General features: G+C 42.5%; 1 protein-coding gene across 1 annotated transcript in view; it reads left to right on the top strand.

Moving 5' to 3' along the window:
• malrd1 (MAM and LDL receptor class A domain containing 1) overlaps positions 1-20,010 on the top strand; it is a 51,032-nt gene that overhangs the window by 12,986 nt on the left and 18,036 nt on the right. The window contains exons 11-20 of the mRNA XM_073488690.1: positions 1,711-1,798; positions 2,193-2,372; positions 2,483-2,639; positions 4,319-4,475; positions 4,565-4,675; positions 5,984-6,197; positions 6,303-6,550; positions 8,378-8,666; positions 15,523-15,768; positions 16,435-16,592. Coding sequence (XP_073344791.1) covers positions 1,711-1,798; positions 2,193-2,372; positions 2,483-2,639; positions 4,319-4,475; positions 4,565-4,675; positions 5,984-6,197; positions 6,303-6,550; positions 8,378-8,666; positions 15,523-15,768; positions 16,435-16,592 — 1,848 coding nt within the window. The remainder of the gene's footprint in view (positions 1-1,710; positions 1,799-2,192; positions 2,373-2,482; positions 2,640-4,318; positions 4,476-4,564; positions 4,676-5,983; positions 6,198-6,302; positions 6,551-8,377; positions 8,667-15,522; positions 15,769-16,434; positions 16,593-20,010) is intronic.

Here is a 20,010-nt window from a genome sequence, read left to right as displayed (position 1 = left end):
CACGCATTCATTAAACCATGGAGGAGGTATTCAGGTCCCTTTACGTAAATGTAGCAATACTACAAAGTAAAAAATCCAGTATTCACCTGTTTTAGTTTAAGCCATTATTAACAAATTAGATCCAACTAAGTATTCAGTATGATAATTGCCACCTTTAGAGGGTACATTTTTGGATTATTACTGCTTTATTGAAACATCACATCACATCACACTCTAAATCATTTGGATTCAGTCCCCTTGTATAATCATAATTACACACGCAGACATGAGCGGCAGGTAAACACAGTTCCCTGGCAGGAAACAATGAACCCAGTGAAGCACAGAGTCTGTATTTAAGAGTGCACCACGGCGATGCATGATGAACATCTCTTTAATAGCTTCACTGCTTGACATCGATCCCTCAAGATGGATGTTCAGTTGTCATTACTCTTGAGTGAGTATAACTTGACAGGCAGTTAAAGACGTTTCCTTCATTATGGCATTGAAAACAGGAGCTCTGTTTGTCAAGTTAATTGACTGCAGAAAGGGTCAAAAGGGAACAAAAAGGAGACATTGATGAATTAAATTCAGATTCAGGGTGATCTACTTGCTCCCACAGTGGCGTGCTGCCACAAAATGACGTATATACACATATATATGAAAGCAAAACAACACCGTCTCAGCTTAGAACAACTCGAGGAAACACATGGAAGAAGCAACAATGAGCTCTGCAGCGTTGAAGTTAATTAAATTGTTTCCGAGACACGCTGTTTGCCAAGGCGGCAAGTGGAAATGGCTGATTATTGGAAAAATATTTCAAAATGTGTTTGCTAAACTCTGCCGCTTGAATCATGCTAATGTGACATCCTAAAACCTTCGGTAAATACTCACACGCTGCCTCTTCCAGATAGCGCTCCAAATAAACATTTAACAGGCTTTCTTTGCTTATTAGATATGCCCATTCAGTGCCTGATGATTCCCACAGTCACAACATTATCAGCAGAAAACACATCCTTATTTTTGAGCTTTGTGTTGCCTTCTCTGAAAGCTAATACCAGACTCCCTTCCTTCAATTATTCCTAATTACGTTCCACTTCTTTGCTATGTCACAAAGTCAACAAACACGGTGGCTGCTGACACAATCTGCTTATCTGAAGCAATAATCTTTTAAGTAACGATCTGTTGCTTTGGCAGGAAGCAAAATACACTCAAACAGCATGAAATGGCAACGGCTAATGGAGGTTTAAATAGCTTTAGGGACTACAATTCATATTTCCAGTAATAAACTGTCCTGCATGCTTGCTAACTGGCATTATAACATAGCATCAAAACAAGCTAGCAGACACACTGCCTTGGCTTTTTGAAATTGCTAGAGCTCATTGTAACCTGTTAGCCGTACATTAGCTAACAGTTGGCTACTGACAACTGAGATGAGGCACCATTAGCATTCAATTTGAGTCATATTTTTATATATTCAGTCTCCTCTTTTCTGCTCTGGTTTCTCTTTTCTATCTAGTTCTTTAGGTTAGACATTTGAATTTCTTCACTTGTTTGCTAACAGCTAGCTGAGCCAACTTTATACTAAAGCTAAAATCTTTAGCTAAAAGTACAACCTGATTCAGTAAATCACCTGTTTGTAACTGGTTAGCTAGTAGCCACTGTAGCTGGGTTATGTACTGTCAGTCCAAACTGATATTTTATTGTGTTAACTTGCATTTTCCCTTTTGCCAGATTTTGATTGAAGGTACAGTCGGAGATGATTTTAATGGCGACATTGCCATTGATGACCTTTCCTTTCTGAACTGCGAGCCGTATGAAGGTAAATGATTAGGCCATAAAATATTTATGAACTTTTTAGGGGAATTTTAATGTTCGCCTACTTCCTTTTACCTGTTAAGCCCGAGTGGAGCCCAATGGTGCTATTTTTTGAGCACCTATGGTAACATGCCAAAATGCCCGAGCGCTCTGTACTAAAACCTCTCTAATTTTGTTCTGATTCACTTTATTAGCATAAAAGTTGGCAGAGGTAATGTTCAGATGTTTTGCAATGGTAGATTATTTCAAGTGTTCCCTTTATTATGATACCTTGATTATTCAAATAGACCTTGTAGTTGCAGAGATACACTCAGTTAATTATCGAGCAGAGACACAAAATAGAGGATAGTTCTTTATAGGTTATTTTCAATTTCTACCTCATTCTCCTCTCGTTCCAGGAGAGCTCCCCACGCCGAACACCACAACCCCTGCAGTGACCACCCCACCACCCACAGTCCAGCCCCACAGCTGCCCTGATGGACAGTTTGTGTGTGCGGCCCATGGGGAGTGTGTAGCCAACAGCAAAGTGTGTGACTTCAGACAGGATTGTTCTGATGGCTCGGATGAATTAAATTGTGGTAAAACATTTATCTCCTCTCAGAATCTCTACAAAGAAAACTTGAATTATTGCATTTCTTTTCTCTTTCACTCCTTCCAATTTCTCTGTTCTTTCTTTCTCTTTTTCCAGTGAAGGAACAATGTGATTTTGAAGGCGGCGACACTTGTGGTTGGATGAATGCCTACTCATCTCTGGTCCCAACCCACACATTTCGCTGGTCACCTGACCAAGGGGAGAGCATTCATGATGGAGAGCAGTACCACCGTCCTGTCAACGACCACACCCTGTGAGTACCTGCAAACAATTTGTGTTCCAGCAAAAACTTTAGAGCTAAAACAACAAGTCAATTAATTAATTAGTTGATTAACAAAAATTGGCAAATATACTCTGATCATGGTGGTGGAAGTACTGCAGTTCAACCCTGCATCTCAACATTTGTAGGTGTGAAACCACTGGATATTTTTAAGGAGACATCGGACAATATCCAGCCGTGTTTTTTAAGGTTTTCCTAACCCTAACCAAGTTGTTTCTGAGCCTTAACCTAACCAGACCATGACGGAAGAGAAAGACTGAAGAGAAAAATTGATAATTGAACTTAAAGAAACATACATTTTTAACTTTTCTGTGGATTTGCAGAAACGTACTTTGCCAACATCTATTCTGTTGATTGTGTTGAAAGATTAATGACGAAATGACTCAAATTTGATGACCTCAAAATATAAAAAATCATGCCTCTGTCACTAAAATTATAGAGATAAATAACATCTAAGAAGAAGACCGGAGACCTTTATTGTCCACACATCCAGATACAAGTACATAATAGGGACGACATTTCCAGAAGAGGTAGAAAGTAGAAAGTCATAGCAATTACTGAGGATAATTTATTTTTTCTCTCTTTTATGCATCTTTATTTTTATTTCACTGACATTTAGAGAAAAAAATGACTGTGAGCTGAGCGAGCCAGGTCCATCCATAGCGGATAGTGACCTCATTGTCCTTATCTGTGTTTTATTGAGTGGACAGTGAGAGCAGAAAATGGCGGTGCACTTTGACCACTATATTTCAGTAATTTCTCCCCTCAGCCAGAACTACAGACACTATCTTTTCTTTCATCACCTCTGCCTGAAACTCTCTTCTTCCTCATGCCTGCAGCAGCCTTGACTGGCTCTCAATCGATAAGGCGAGCAGAATGAAATGGAGAAGGGAAGCTGTTTCTTATTTCACCCAAGTGGAGCCACACCTCTTATGGGAATTTAATAAAGCAGGAGCAGAGAGGGGGTTGGAGCAGATAAAGGCAACGGGGGCTGAGAGTGTGAGGATACGGATGAGGTCTGGAAGGCAATTACAGCAGTACTCGTGTTATTGTTGGTGGGCAGTTTTTGTGATTGGCAGGTTATAGAGAACAGAGATGATGAGTATCAACAAGGGAAGGTGAGCTGTAGGGGAGGGCGAACTGCCCCAAAAATAACATTAAAGCCTTGTTTTAATCACAATCATGACCCCTCGATCTAAATTGCAATCTTTTTTCTCAATTTTGAAATGACATTTAGACGATAGCAACACTTGAACAACTTTGGCATTGTATTCATTATTGTTATTACCATGGTTACTACCTTATTTTATTCGAGGTAGAAGAGGAAACCAAAATTCAGTTTGCAGAAGAGAGCAGCATTTGTTCGTCTTCCTAAAATTCATAAACAAAAGACTAGGAATGTTTTGCAAAAACATCAAAACCACCTTCAAAAACGTGCACCAGTACTCTGAGTAGAAAAAGGTGTTGCACCATCAAAGCAGTCAATGTCTAGAGGCCTTCCTTAGACAGTCATGTTTCATAAAGGGTCACTTATGTACAAGAAAAACAGTCCAGTGATCCAATAATGATGCAAACTCTCAGTTGTTGCTTACAGTCACCGCTGGGGACATAATGATGGTCTTGATCTGTACTTTCTGTGTTTCCTCTGACAGGGGCAGTCCAGAGGCTTGGTATATGTGTGCGGACAGTTCGAATGGTGGCTACGGTCAAACCACTGACCTCCAGACACCTGTCATCTCCTCCACCGGGCCACAGTGCACTCTGGTCTTCTGGTACTACATGAACGGCTTCACAGTCGGATCACTGCAAGTAAGAAGATTTAAGGAACTTAAAGGTAATTCTCTGTAAACTGTTTTCTATCACAAAACTCATATCTGTTGTTTTCACGACATTTGTAGGTGCTTTGGAAACGTGGAAATGTCTCTCATGAGGTTTGGTCTCAGAGCGGTAACCAAGGCAACAAATGGAGGCGAGGAGAAGTGTTTTTGGGGTTGTCAAACCACTTTCAGGTCTGTAAATTTATTTTATCACTGAGAAATACTTTCAGATATGTTATATAACCAGGTTCAATGCAATAAAACGGCTCATATCACACCTTTTTGTGTAGTCGGTGATACTCCAAACTTCATCTTTTAAGGTTCCTTTTTCTACAACGTCCAAATAACTTCAACTTCAACTTTATAAAAAATAACTTATCAAATTACTCAGGACGAGTTGATCAACAGGGCTCCAGGGTGTGACTGTCGCACATGCGCCCAAAAATCTCTCAAGTCGACTAAACATTTTCATTGGTTGTACCAGTGCGCCCGATATTCAGCAGGTCAGACTGTAAAATGTATATAGTTTATTTAATTTTTTCTGTCTAAGTATGGTTTTGTTGAAGGGCATGAGCTCCTTGCTCCATTGCTAATGACTCCATGTACTTTACTTTCACCTGATTATCACACACTAAGAAAAGATTGAATCTGTTGTGCAGATACTTTTTTAATGTCTAAAATGTTTAAACAACTTCTTTAACGAGTCAGGATTCATGTATCAAGAAGCATAAAACATTTTACGGTGGTTATTATGACTTGTTTTATTATCAGGGAACCACCTGCTGCTTTTAGTGGCAGAATTATCGCCGGAAGTATCTGAGACAAAGACAATAACTGCTGCTTGAACAGCAAAACTTACTTTCCTTAACTCTCAGATGTGTCTAAGACTCTTTACATGTTGGGATACACATGAGTTAACTTTTGACATGATGTTTTCAGAGATGTGTGATTCGGATCATTGACATTGAGTCTGAGTGAAGGACAGCCTCTTAGACGACCAAACACATCAATGTAATTGGCCTAATATTAGTCACGGCAGGCTAAATTGAACACGCAGACTTGGTCAATGACGAATTGATTGAGTCTAATTCAATCTAATGAGTCTTGTGAGTGTGACAGTAATCAGAGCTGCAATCCCTTCATGGTGTCTGGCTGCTGAGATTGTTCCAAGTCAGTGTGGCCACACAGAGACAGAGATCCTGTGTCAGCCCCGATGGCTTGAGAGCAGTCGTCTCTTTGACTAAATACCACGGCCTTTAGACATTTTCATTAACCTTTGTCAGAGCAGACAGACTCAGATCTGCACTGATCATCCAATCAGCAGCTGAAGTGCTCTTTTCCTCCACTTCACCAACTGACTGCCCCGAGACTAACATCACTCATCAGAGCTCTTTGCTTTAGTGCCTGTCTGATGATATTAAGCATCAACTGGTGTCTAAAACTGTGATTATGTTTATATGACAGACAGGATTAAGAGATGGTTTGTTGTTTTTTTGTCAGGTGGTATTCAGGGCGAAGCGAGGGATCAGCTACATGGGCGACCTGGTGATCGATGATGTCAGCTTCCTGTACTGCTCCCCTCCTCTTCCTTCAGACCAGCCGTGCACACCTGAGCAGTACGCCTGCGCTAACGGCTACTGCATCCCTCAGGATAACCTGTGTGACTTCATCAACCACTGCGGGGACAACTCTGACGAGGACCCCTACATCTGCAGTGAGGCCTCCTCTAATGTTTGACCGATGACACCCTTAAGGAAGATTAATTCTCAGATAATTGGATAGCCTGGATCGATTTCCTCTTTTTATTGCTGTCTTTCAGAGGGCTTCAGCGTGCGCTGCAGTTTTGAGTTTGACCTCTGTTCCTGGCGTCAGAGCCAACAGGACGATGTTGATTGGCTGATAAAAGCAGGCAGCACTCCGACAGTTGGCGCAGGGCCATCGAGTGACCACACCCTGAGGGACCCCTCGGGGCACTACCTCTACCTGGAGAGCTCCTTCCCACAGGCAGCCGGAGACACCGCCCGCATAACAGGACCTTTACTGAGTCGCAGGAGCTCGCAGTGCAAGGTGAGGTGGAGGTTGAAGAGCAGAGGGAGGGGGTCAGGGAGGAGCTATTTGAACAAAGTGGAACACACGTTAGCATAATACCACTATTTTACACATGATAACTTTAAGAACAAGATCAATATATTGACAGTTTATTTTTGTAGAGATGCTCCCCTGAGAACAAAGGTCATTTTTCCAGGCTCTGCATCGACTACATGGCCTAAAATTAACGGATATCACGAAACTGTAAACATGAAAAACTGCAAAAAGTCAGAGAAGATGGAATTAATTGAAGACACTGAAATGTGTAATAAAAATTCAGCACTTCTATAGCTTCGCTGACATGAATGCTGAAATGTATTTTGTGAATCTAATTTGAAAGCGTCCTGCAGTTTGTTCCATTTCCACAAAAAAATATGTGTCCATCTGTCTCTGCATGACGTATTTTAACTACTGGTGCATGCTGAAGATACTTCTTATGTCGAATTAATGTTTTATATTATATATTTATATTTGTAAGTGTTATTCAGTTTCCTCTTCAGCTTTTAGTTTTGCTTCTTAAATGTGCCACGATATTTGTTGCAGTGACATTACTGTGCGTGGAAATGTCTACAGTAACTGAAAGCAGCCTCTCTTATCACAGGATCAGAGTGTGTTCGTGTTGTGAACCCGCCTGTGTAGGCGCATGTTACTGTCTGAATCGTGTCCTTTATATAGCAGGAAAAATATCCTGCTTTTTGTTCGTCTATGTCGCTGTCCCTTTCTGCTGCCTTAAGATAGCAATGCGCCATGAGTGAGCCTGACCACACCTCACTTTAAGACCGACCAGGTAGGCACAGGCACAACTGCTAATTGCACAATGCGGGTGCTGGCATGAAGATGACAACTGTGTTTGTCTGAAACTAGCAATGACACTTGTGTTGACAAAAACAGGCTTTGACAAGGCATTTATAAAGTGGCCACAGCTGTATCAACGAGTCTCGTGTGTGATCATGGCCTTAGGGCGGCTTACGTGCTGGACCATCAAACAAAAAATGTATAACGTGTTAATATTTTTCCAGTCCTATACTAAGCTAAGCTAAGCAGCTCCTGGTTGGCAATTTAGTGGACTGACATGTGATTGATGTCAATTGCCTCACTTGCCTTTGCAAATGAAAACTAAACTTTGTGTATGTGCTTGGCAGTTTGTAGTGTGTGCGTGTGTGTGTGTGTGTGTGTGTGTGTGTGTGTGTGTCTGTGTGTGTGCGTGCAGCTGTCAGCCCAATGCTCTCCCAGGATGGATGTCTTGATTGACTGTGCGGTTTGCTCTTTGTCGTCTCTGTCTTATCCCACTCCTGACCTGTCAATCAATCATGCAGTCAGCAAAAAGGCACCAATTAAACTGAAGGGAGGGCTGTGCAGGGGGAAGAGAGAGGGAGAGGAGGACGGGCAATCTCTCTCCTGAGATGGAGGGTGTTGCTGTGCCGCTGCAGCTCGTGAACAAGCCTCCATTTGGAGAGGAAACACATAAAACGTATCACTGCCTCAGTGTGGGGTGATGGAAGGAAACAATTTCTCTCCCAGCTTTAATAAGAAGAAGAGTGAAAGGAAAAAGTGCATTGATCTTGTGACAAGATTTAAATTTAATTACCTTTGTATGCACATACTTTTGGTCTTATTTCGGTTTCATATTCTAGTGGAGTAATGCTTATTCAGGAGAAAGTAAAAGTGGAAAAACATAATGGAAAAGAAAGCAGCTGCAGCCAAAGAAGACATTATATTTCTGTGTTGTATTATGGAGAATTTTCCAGTGAAAAATCACACCTGCACACAGTTCCAATATTTTATTACTTTACCTCCTTGGTCCAGATGCGTTTCTACCTCCACATGTCCGGAGACGGCATCGGGACCCTCAGTGTGTTCAGGAAAAGCGAAGGACGCCTTCATCGCCTTCTGAACGTGACGGGAGATCAGGGCAACTACTGGCAGATGAAGGAGATCCCGCTGAGCGACACCAGGGACTTTGAGGTCATGTTTGAGGGCAAGGTGGGCCGAAGTCCAAAGGGTGACATCTGCCTGGATGACATTACTTTCTCTCCAGGGTGTCTGCTTGCCTCCTCAGCTGGAGTAGAGGACATCACTCCTCCACCTCCTGCAGGTACTCTCCTTTTATCTTCTTTGTTATTTATATGCTAAGCTTGTGTATTTTTTCTTTCTCTGGTCCAACTGTGTTCCCCACCTCCTACCTGACACCCCCCTTGTACTCAAAGCAAGAACAAAAACTGCTCTTGGAATATTTTAGTTGTTACTTTCCAGGGACTAATCTCTTTGGTATTAATATCAGGACTCTTATCCATCACATTATATCCAAATTTGATTTACTATAATCCTCCTCTCTCTTTCAAATGCCTCTTCCACTCTAGTGGAACAAAATGTCACTTTGTCAAGCTTGATTTATGCATCTGCGTTTGTATCGATGCCGGAGCCTCCTCAGAAATGTAATTGCATGCCACAGTGACGCGGGCCGCAACGACTGTGATTGGTCCGTCTGGAAGAATCTTATTTTCCAACTTCTCCTTGCGTGCTTAGCAGTGGTGCTAATAACGGGGATTGTGAACTGTAGTTTCCCCAGTGAACTCACCGCACTCATCGACTGATCCAGCTGCTGTTCTTCTGGGTTATATGCTTCTCCTCTGGAGCCTCTCTTCGTTGCTGGAGTGTCTCCGGGCGAGAGAGATCGGACAGGCTGCCCCTCAATGAGCAGCCCGGTTGCAAACACCGGTGTACCGAAACCAAGTCGTTCAAGCCGGGTTTATATGGAGCCGCAGCCCTCCCTGCAGACAGGTAGTCCACTGTCTCTATCCCAGTGGATGGATGGATTGCCAATGAAGTTGGCCCGCTATAAGGTTCGATCTGACCTGCCACATCCGGCCTGCCATTGCTTCTGGGTGTGGCCTGTAAAATTTTCTTATTAGGACCCATGATTAGATGGATGAGTCTAATGGTCCATCTAATGTTGATCTAGGACCATCAAACCCATGCTGATGATCCTGGATGAACATAAACAAATTATCCCAGATCAACATGGACAAGATGGACATTGTATTATGACCCTCACTACTCCTCACGCCTAACCAACCAAGCCAATCAGAGGCAGAGTCGGTTCTTCACAGAACACAGCTGTCCGATCGACGTTGTGATACGCATCATGCACCAGAGCATTATTCAAGTGCTCATAGAACCTGGGGTTACAGTGCGTGACCAGTGTGTTGCTGTGGTGGTGCTTTGCTGTGAGAATTGTTTAGGCGGTGTGAAAGCGTGCGACACACGCGAGAAACATGAGAGTTGGCAGATGAGTGACCTTTTGCTAAGGGTTTTTGTCCCCCTTGTCATTAGGAAGCTGGATGAGAAACTATTGTTGACTCTGGCGATGAGACGCAGTGACACATCTCTGACAGCTTCAATACAATATTATTATAAGTCCAAAATTTCACAGTAGTAGCTAAGTCCAGCAGACAAAGAGTGAGGTTTAACAAGGCACTGTCCTTGTGAAACAAGAACTACAGTAAAAAAAACCCGGCTCTTTGTTGTGGAGCAGTAATAAACCTCCAGTATATTTCCTTCAAAGACTGGAGCTCTGATGAAGGCCGGGGTGTAGCTGGAACATATTGCTTCTATTATTGTGCCTGAAAGAAGAAGCTGGGACTGCAGCCTTCTTCTTGCCTTCAGTCAAAACCTGCAACTGTTTCCCTTCAGGGGCTGATCTCCTGTATGAGAATATTTCATAATGACTGACAGTGCGAAATGAACTTGGCCGTCCCAAGTGCCAAATTAGATTATTTCCCTGACTTTGGAAAGATATTGCTGTACTCAAATGTAGATAATTGCACTTTTGAAGACTTCCAGTGTAATAGTGTGCTGATATGAGCAATCAGAGTATTATTGGCTGCTGGTATATTAAACCTTGTCTTCATTTGGAGGGTTAAACTTGGAAAGTTTTAGAAAGTGAGTCAATATTTATAAAGAAAACAAGATTAAATCCAGCTAGCCTTTACCGTAGGGCAAGACCAAAACACGTGTCAGTTCGTTCACGAGTGTTAAACTTTTAAAATCTTCAATTTTCCACAAAGTAGGTTTCTTTATTTAATGTATAAAGTTATGAAATTAAGATTTTGAGCCAAACAATAATCATAATCTACGTTTTTCACATCTGAGCTGCTCATTTTCATCCTGTTTCCTGCCAGAATAAAATGGAGATATGATGAGAAAGCACAATCAATATGCAGTATTCTTGGAACGTGAAGCAAAAATTATGAACATTTCCTGATTTTCCAACTCCTGAAAAAAACACTTCAATACAGCGTTTGTCATTGTCCGTCTAAGCCCAGACTAAAGCCCCATCATTATCTTTATCTCATACTTGGGGTATATTCATCTGATGTTGCTCTGCATCCCTTTCCTTCTTTACAAGTGAACCTCTTTAAGAGGCGAGAGAAAAGAACAAGAGCTGATTTATTGCTGGTGTTACTGTGGCTATAATTGGCCTATTAAATTTATTGCCTTTCACTTGTATTGGATGCTGGTGAGACGGGCGAGTTTCTGGATTGTCTGTGCTCATGGAGGGATGAAACTGTGAAGCTGTGAGGCCCCTTCATCACTCTCCTTGTCATTTTAAGATGGAGGCTTCTCCTCAGTGGCAGTAGCGTGATGTGTAGTGAAGATTTTCCTTACGGATGTGTCTTTCTATAACTTATATCGCTGCCTCACCGTCTCCGTGCATTTGTCAATACTCGTGCTTACAGTTAATAGCTCGACTCCCACAGAGTCAGGCTGCTAATCAGTCACTAAAGAGCTTTAAAGCAGTTCGGCCTCGCTGGGATGTAACGTAGCTCCGTGCGCTAATATTGCTTCCATTTTAAGGCTGTTACATTTAGCATCTCCCCACAGTTATCATCTGACGCTGACGGTCCGCGTGCTGCCTCCACCTATACTCGAGTGTTATTTCTGTCCAGAGCAGCACGTTGAAACTGAAGGCTGCCAGAACAAGTTGTTCAAATGCATTTCTCACAAAGCTTTAGTGGTATGGAGCCATGCAGATATATTTATTTGTCCAGTTTTTAACATATTAGCACTTCAGATTTCTGCCCGAACACCAACACAGTGCAGGTGTATAGAGCTACTAGGCTGAGAAAAACCAGAAAGAAAACATAATGCCACAGTGAAAGGGCAGAAGTGTTTTTTTTTCCTTTTCAAAACATGACAGGAACTCTTTCAGGACAAGTAAAAGCAGAGCAAATAAAGCTGGATGGAAATAAAAAGGGAAGCAGGTCTGGAGAATAGAGACAGAGAGGAGTATTTCTTTGAGGTTAAGACAGGGATTGACACCGCTGCCCTGGCAGTGAATTGAAGATCATGTGCCATTAAAACAAGCCAAGATGAAGACTCTTAGCTGCTGCAGGCTGCAGAGGATGTACAGTAATACTGATGAGACCAAAGACAGCAGGAAGTGTAATTATATACTGAACCCCCTCAGGGCCATTTTCCTCCAGTGCCTCATTCTATAACACATTATATCATGGAGTGGTGGAGCATGTGTTTTTTTTATGCCTGGGCATTTTATATCGGATTTAACAAGACATTGTAGGCCAATACCTGCAACATAGGCTCAGCACATCCAGACACTACTATGTACTGTATGTGCCAACTGCACGGAAAAGAAAAATAACATCCAGCAATCATTTTAGACACAGCCGAGTCCCAATTTAACATCTTTCCATGCCCTGCTGGAGCACTGTCAGACTTTATTAAATGGGCTCTTTAGCTAATAAATAATGAAAGTGATGAGAGAACTTATTTCGATCACTAGAAGAGAACTGGGGAGATGTTCCTCGAGCTCATGATGATCATTAATAAAAGCTTCAAATGGCAAAATAAGTTTTTTAATCCACCAGAAAAACTGTCTTGTTCCTTCTTCTTTTTTTCTTTCTGTAAGTCTGTTCATGTCTGAAGAAATCTATTAGAAACATCTGTACAATCTGTTGATATGTGAGGTCATAGTTAAAGGCTGTAGCTGCTGTTAGCTCAGTTAGCTGTGTAGCTAGCGGTCCTATAGCTGACTGGAGCCTTCAACTGCTGGGGCTAGCTGGTTAGCATGCTAACTTTAGTCGATGTCTCTGCAATATAATGCAAAGACGTCAAAAATGATATTTCTTCACATTCTGTTGATCATTTTTAGTTAGTTTTAAGATGTTTTAAAGTAAAATTCTTACATACTGCACCATTAAATGTGGCAACATTATGTCGAGGGGTGTCCTTCCCATCTACTTTCATGAAATAGGCCAGATTATTAGAAACACCTCTGAATATAATCCAATTATTGCAACTCCATCACTAACTCAGGCAAGACCAATTATCAGGGCCGATATTTAGCATGTTCCGGTTATCAGTTTCAATGTTTTGTCTGATTGCCGCTAAAATAATTAATTTCATTTGGCTCTGATGCAGCATATTTTCTCTGTCTGTAGTCACCACCAGACCCCTTGAGTAAAAAACATGTCGATCAAACTTAGACTGAGATAGTTTAAAAAACCCAGGCCACTCAGTGTATACCAGAATGACAAAAAGCTATTACTTTAACAGATACATGAAGCCAGCACTCTTACTCGTCTTCTTCTCTGTCCTCCTCTTATCATCAGTGGTCTCTGATCTCATAAATTCAATTTAATCTTCATTGTGATGGCTGTGAATTTGACATCATCTGATCACAAGGCACTTTCTGCGTATGAGGCCGACTTATCAGACATGCCGTAAGAGAAATGTGGTTTTGATGCCATCACTGTAAAAGGAACGTTATGCAACAGCGGCGTATGAAGATAAACACATACTGCTTATGGCACAAATGCTGTCATTATCATCAGAGAAGAAAGCGGGTGTTTCTGAGTAAGAGCAGCAGACATTTAAGACCATCACAGCCCACGGTGTCTTTCAACCATCCAACCTGGCCGGCTGGACCGCCCCAGGGAGGAAGAGAGTCAGAATAAGAGCCATGCTAATCCAGCTTGGTTTAAGGCCGCTCCTGGCTAATGTCCGGTCACAGGAAGAGGAAATGGACAAAATGGGCTGGTCAAACAATGTGAAATCAGAGACTGATTTCTCCACCACATTATCTCGGATCAAGCTGTTGCACTTGACGGGCAGACTGTGTTCTGAGCTGACTGAACAAAGGACTACAGCGGGACGAGGAGAGGTGGACTCTGTGTTTGCAACATCGATGCTTGGTGCTCACACACTGTCAAAGTATGGCCTAATATAAAGATGCCGACCACATTATCACCATCTTGTTTCAGCTGTTTACATTCACCCTGATGCAGATACAAAAGATGCACTCCATGTCCATGCAAACTTCTATATGAATTACTGTATATATGTTCTGTAATTTGTGTAGCGTGAAGGAGTTTACAAACTTTCATTTTGTTTTGCAACCCTGTGTTGTAGAATGACGAATAAATGACCCTGTACCTTTTAAAAGGAGGAGGTGAAGTGCAGCAGGAAAACAGCAAAGCTTCAGTTTCATTTATGGATGATTAAGAGAAAACAGGAGGAAGTCTGATAAAACGTGTTAATGAAACAGAAACATGTCAGATATAAGAGGAAAGACAACATGATGGATGATTGGATGACTTGCTTTACTTTATCCGTCAGACTTTTAATTAAAGAAGTTATACTCTGGATCTGGAGCCGTATCTTTGCACCAGGGGGCAGTATGTTACCCAGGGTGACTGACATACTGTATGAGTACAGTGTGGGACCCTGGTGTGAAGGTCACATTACAGACAGCAATGCAGAGCCCTGAATTATCCGTGTAACAAGATATGTCGTGGAATTAATGAGGACTAATGAATGAGTCTACACCCACACAGTAGCAGAACATACGTAAAGAGATATAATTAGCCTCTTTCATCCATGTACGGCTTCAGGACATGCTCCCATCAGGTGGCGAGGCAGCCGGGCTTCACAGTCGGGAGCCGTGGCTTCCTGGCTTCCTATGTGCCTTTGTTGGGGCACATTGCTTCTGGTCCTGTGCATCTGAAGAGGAACAAAGGATTAGGAGGGACTTATACCCCTTTCTCTCTTTTACTTACAGGGACCACCCCTCTTCATCATGCCTCATCTCCCTCTCTAACACTCCTCAAAGCTGAGCACTGACCCTGCTGGAATGCCTGGCGCCGAAAGAAGCAGATTCCAGCCCCCCTCCAGCACCGCCACCCTGTTATACACTGATTTGGGCTTATAGCCCCATGCGCCTTTGTCCTCTTAAGCCTCTTAAAGAGACCCTGATGCTACATGCAGATGGTCTCCCCACTCTTGAGTTGACTTCTTATGATCTGAAGCTAATAGCGACCTCTTTGGTGCTGTTAAATCCAGTGAAGCACACAGTAGAAGCTTTACCGGAAAAAAACAGTATCTATTGCAATTTCCAAGCCTCACAGGAATAGTTTGACATTTCTGGAGCGATGCTTATTTGCTTTGTTGCAGAGACTTAGAGAAGAAGAAGATACCACTCCCACGTTGTTGGTAGGAAGCTACCAGATCAGTTGTACATTAAATGTCATATAACGTTCACAGGAAATGTATATGAGCTGACTTTCATGTCGGGTGGTGATGGGGATACTGGCGTTACAGCTGGATAAACTGCTGTTCAAGCTGGTGTTTCAGCATTTGTTAGTATGAAACCACTGGACCAGGTATTTTAAGCCAAAACATGACCTTTTCCGAACCCTAAGTGGTTTTTATGCCTCAACCTGACTAGATTATACAGTAAGCACAGCGTTGTCACAACACAAAATCGAAACTGAGAAACATAAAGTTGCAACATAAAAAAATGAGTCCAGAGATATGCACATGTCCCTCGTCACAATCTTAACCCCTGATCTCTCCCTGTAAAACGCGTTGGGATGTTGGGAAACAAACACAAGAAGTTTGAGTGATATTTAATGTGTGTGTCTTATTTCCAGGCTCCTGTCCTTCAGGCTTCCTGCCTTGTGAAAATGGCCGGTGTTTCACTCCGGGGCAGAGCTGCGACTTCACAGATGACTGCGGCGATGGCACTGATGAAAGGGATTGTGGCACTTCCTGCTCCTTTGAGAACGGTTGCTGTGGCTGGAAGAGCTCTCGGGCGGATAATTTTGATTGGACGCTGGGGACTGGATCTTTTAAAAGCATACGGCCTCCGTATGATCACACGCTGATGGATGAAACTGGTACGTGACAGTCGGCTAAGTCGTGAAATGTCGTTAACTCAAGGTTTTTCATTTAAAGGGAAGCTCCGTACTGTTCTAGCCTCCTTTTTGAGTTTCCATTGTACAATCGAACATATTGAACAGGTGCACCTTCACTTGTGGCTGGTTTTGTATAATCAGAGTGAATCAAACTGAGCTGGCTTTAAAATGTCCACCTGTTAAACCCAAAATGCTGCAGTAGCTCTCCACAATGTTTAATTCATGCTCTAGCCACTTCAGTAGCAAAATCAATGAGCTACTTCCCAGTGTGTGAATGTACAGCAGGTGAGCCTTCAGGTGATTGATGCAGGACTCGATACACATGAATAAATCAACACGTATGCACATTTACACACGAAAGGCTCTAATGGAGGTTCTCCTCCTAAACATCTGAAAGTTGTAATCCTTAAGTTATAGTCCAGGTTTTCTCCCATAAGAGTAGTCCCTGGGTGTCAAGAGGCAGTGAGATATTATGGGATGTGTCAGGGATTACTCTATGACCCCTCGCCCTCACCCCCCAACCACGCTGCTCGTGACCTTGGTGTCATTTGTCAGCGGCTGCGAGGGGTGTCCATACAGAAATATTTGCTCTTTGCCTCTTCGCTGCTCTTCTCCTCCATCACGTCTATTCTGTCTCCTCTCCCTTAGGTCACTTTGTCTATCTGGAAGCTACACCAGTGGGACTCAAAGGCGATAAAGCTCATATTAGGAGCTCTGTCTTTAAAGAGTCGAGCGCCATCTGCAAACTCTCCTTCTGGTACTACATTTCCCACATGGCCACAGGAACAATCCGCCTGCTGATCAAGGTAAACCATCTCTAACTCTGCTATGATAAGAAATGATGATGATAAACCCTCCACCGCTCTCTACCGAGAGATGTGCTCACACTCATTTAGAAATGAAGCCTGATTATGTTAAATCATGTTAATGTAGACAGTAATCTCGTCATATTAGTGCTGCAGTCTGGTGGTCTCTGTAATTTGGTAAAAAGGGAGGTGAGGCTGTCAATCTCTCTGTTGTGTTTTTGATCGATGGGGGCTGGAGGTGAGTGATGGCGGTCGCAGTCACCCCTTGGCCCACAGAGACCCCACCCCCACCATCTGGGCATACACCAGCGCTGCCAGTCCTCAAGGCTTCTTGCTTGTTAGGCACTCAGCCATCTAGTTTGTGCATGCATGGTTGACTTTGAGGGATTAAGATTTCTGCTCGCAGCTTGCTAGCATTGAAATTCTGCTGTGATTTACTCTGCCTCCATCCTGTGGTCTGTGTGCTCTCATTTAACTTTGTCGGCTACGACTCAAGGTCAAGGTGCAGGAGTAGATTCATTCTTCAGAGGTGTGTGATCGTGCAGATATTTCTCAGAAATGCGGAGCACGTGTGGTGATTGTTAGCGTGTCCTTGTGTGCGCTGCAGAAACTGTTTTATGCATTTTGGAAAACAGGTCAGCAAGTTATCATGTAAATTTTACAAACAGCAAGAGGTAATGTCCCACCTCGCACAATTTGCATATCATTACTCTCGCAGGAATGACACTGACACCGTTTCAGCCTGCAGCAGCCAAAATTTAAAGGCAACGGAGTTCATGTTGGGACTGTTTTTAGGAGAGAAAATCTGATTTATTCAGTAGGTAAAACCTCCATCAGCACCTTAAACTAAAATATGTCTTAAAGGGTGAGTCTGTGTTTTTCTTATTGTCACAAATCCAATGAAGAGACCACAACAATCTTTAATATAAGTAAGTGCAGTTCAAAGTGGTTTACAGGTGATTGACAGACCAGCAGAGGGAATATAAACATTTCAATCAGGAGAGACGTCATTTTTTGAAGGGATGTGACTTTATGTATATTCTCCAGTGCTTCTTCTCAGCGCCTCTCACAGTAGCTAACGTTAGTTTAGAAACGAAGTCCGCAAACGTAAACTTTAATGGACTTTTCCTGCGAATGTTCATCCATGCTGTGTCTCATATACTGCTCATATACCTGTGGATGTAGATGTAGATGTAGATGAATGTAATTACTCTTCTTCCTTGCTGTTCTATTGATTTCACATTCAAGCCTGGAGCAGACAGGATAACGCCGCTCTTAGAAATTCAAATCGCAGGATTTGCCCGGTCTCTCAGTCAACCCCACCGGCTGTTTGATTGATTCTGTGACTCTGTGAGAGGCAGCAGATGATGAATGCATGTGGACTGTTTTACATGTCCTCCTTGTTCACATATGGATGGAAAATGTAATGTTTGGCCTTTTAAAGAAGGTGAGCTCTCGATATGAAAATGAGGCGGTGGAATCAGTCAGACACAGACACAGACAGGAGGGTGGTGAGTTCAGAGGTCGCCGTATATGATTTCAGACATCGACTGGGGTGTGTGTGTTGTCTGATCTCCGTCTTGTGTGTGTGCCTCAGTTCAGCTTTATGTCCCTATAGTCTCCCATGAGACATAAATGATGTTAAGTGCATGTATGACCTAGAAGGTTCAAAGTCGTTAGCACTCACAGATTATTGCTTTGTGTTGTAATTTACAACATTATAGCATTTTTATAGCCCCGATGCTGCCTTGAGTCAAATCGGCTACATGAATACAAACATGAAACGCACATTTGCGCAGGCGTGACTGCAAATACACACACTCTCACGCGCACTATGCGAGAATCACCACGTCAACGCAGTGTGAGCCGCCTTTAAAGGTTGATTGAAGAACAAAGGCAGTTATGGTAATGACACCAGAGACTTCAGTGGGGCAGCAGAGTCACAGAGTGGGAGGGAGGGGATTATATTTACCTGGCAAGTGTTTCCCTCTGTGAAGTCCACAAGCGGCTCAACGGTCTTGTCTATTTATATCACCAGCCCTGTGAACTGAAGCAGTGTCGTTGCTCATCTTGCTGATAACTGTCCTCAGCAGTAGGTGGACCGAACATGTAGGCGAGGACTGGACAGAGGCAGGCAGGGTCTGGCAGTGAACCAGGAGAGTGGTGTGGCAGACAGTTATGAAACCACTTGCATGTGATGTCTGCATAATGTGCAGTCTGATGATATGTTATTTGATGTATGCCTCTTCTACCTCTGCATGTGATGAAAGGAGATCCACCTGATGTTTATGAGAGTTACTCCCAGAACAAAAGAGACATATTTGCTGTTTCATGCTGTTTCAGTTTTACTTTAAAACTATTATCAGGAGCAAAGTGAGGTGTCAGGAGCTGGGGATTGTTTTAAAATAAAACAGAAAGCATGAAACAGCAAATATGCGTCTTTTGTTCTGGGAGTAAACTCTACTTTTATACTGCATGTGGGGATCACAAAGGTTGGGACTTAATTTGTCCATTAAAATTCCTATTTTTAAACAAAATCTGCAAAATAACTAGTAACTCAAGTTGTCAAATAAATGTAGTAGAGAAGGAAGTACAATATTTGCCATTGTAGTGGAATAAAATAGCAGAAAAAGTACAAATACTTGAAAATTGTACCTAAGTACGGTACTTGAGTAAATGCACTTAGTGGCTGATAAACACCTGTCAGTCAGCCAAAGACAGGATGTTCAACCAAAAAAGAAATATCACATGACAAACATAATAACTTTCTTGATTTTCTTGATGGACTTTATCACCTGAGCATTGTAACGTCTCTTAACTCAGCAGAGACTGAGTAGAAAAAAAGTGGTTCGCACTCTGAATTGAAGGTGAGTCGACGGAGAGACAGCTGCCAGCGGCTCCATAAAACAAAAAACCCATGAATACAAATTGGATTCCAGCTTAGTGGAACATTCAGAATACGGTAAAGACATAGGGGGTTTAAAATGTACAGTAAAATAAGCATTTTGTTATGATTACAACTTTCTTCGTTGTTTGTTGTGCCTCTTGACTGTCACCAGGGGATAATATAGGACATTATGAAAATGTATATCCAAACCGAAATTATGGTCACATTGCCTTGACTGCGAGCTCCGGAAGCGAACCATCACATTGATGGAATAAAATGCCACCCAGACATCAAGCTTGAGCTACATATGCCAGTATCATACACTAGTCAGTCGCTCTAAGGCTTCTTTTATGGATTGAGCCTTTACTCCATGACATAAATCTGGATAAGTCCTGCTGTAACGCTGCCTATTAATCTGTGCTCTACTCTCACAGTAACAAGATTATTTCAAGCCAGGGCTCCACTGGCGTAAAGCAGAGGAGACAGGCTGTGCATGCCTCACCCAAGGGTGCATTTTAATAGGCTTTCAAA

Source organism: Pagrus major, chromosome 19 (genome assembly GCF_040436345.1).
Source record: "Pagrus major chromosome 19, Pma_NU_1.0".
Lineage (NCBI taxonomy): Eukaryota > Metazoa > Chordata > Actinopteri > Spariformes > Sparidae > Pagrus > Pagrus major.
This window is presented reverse-complemented; position numbering and strand designations above follow the sequence as displayed.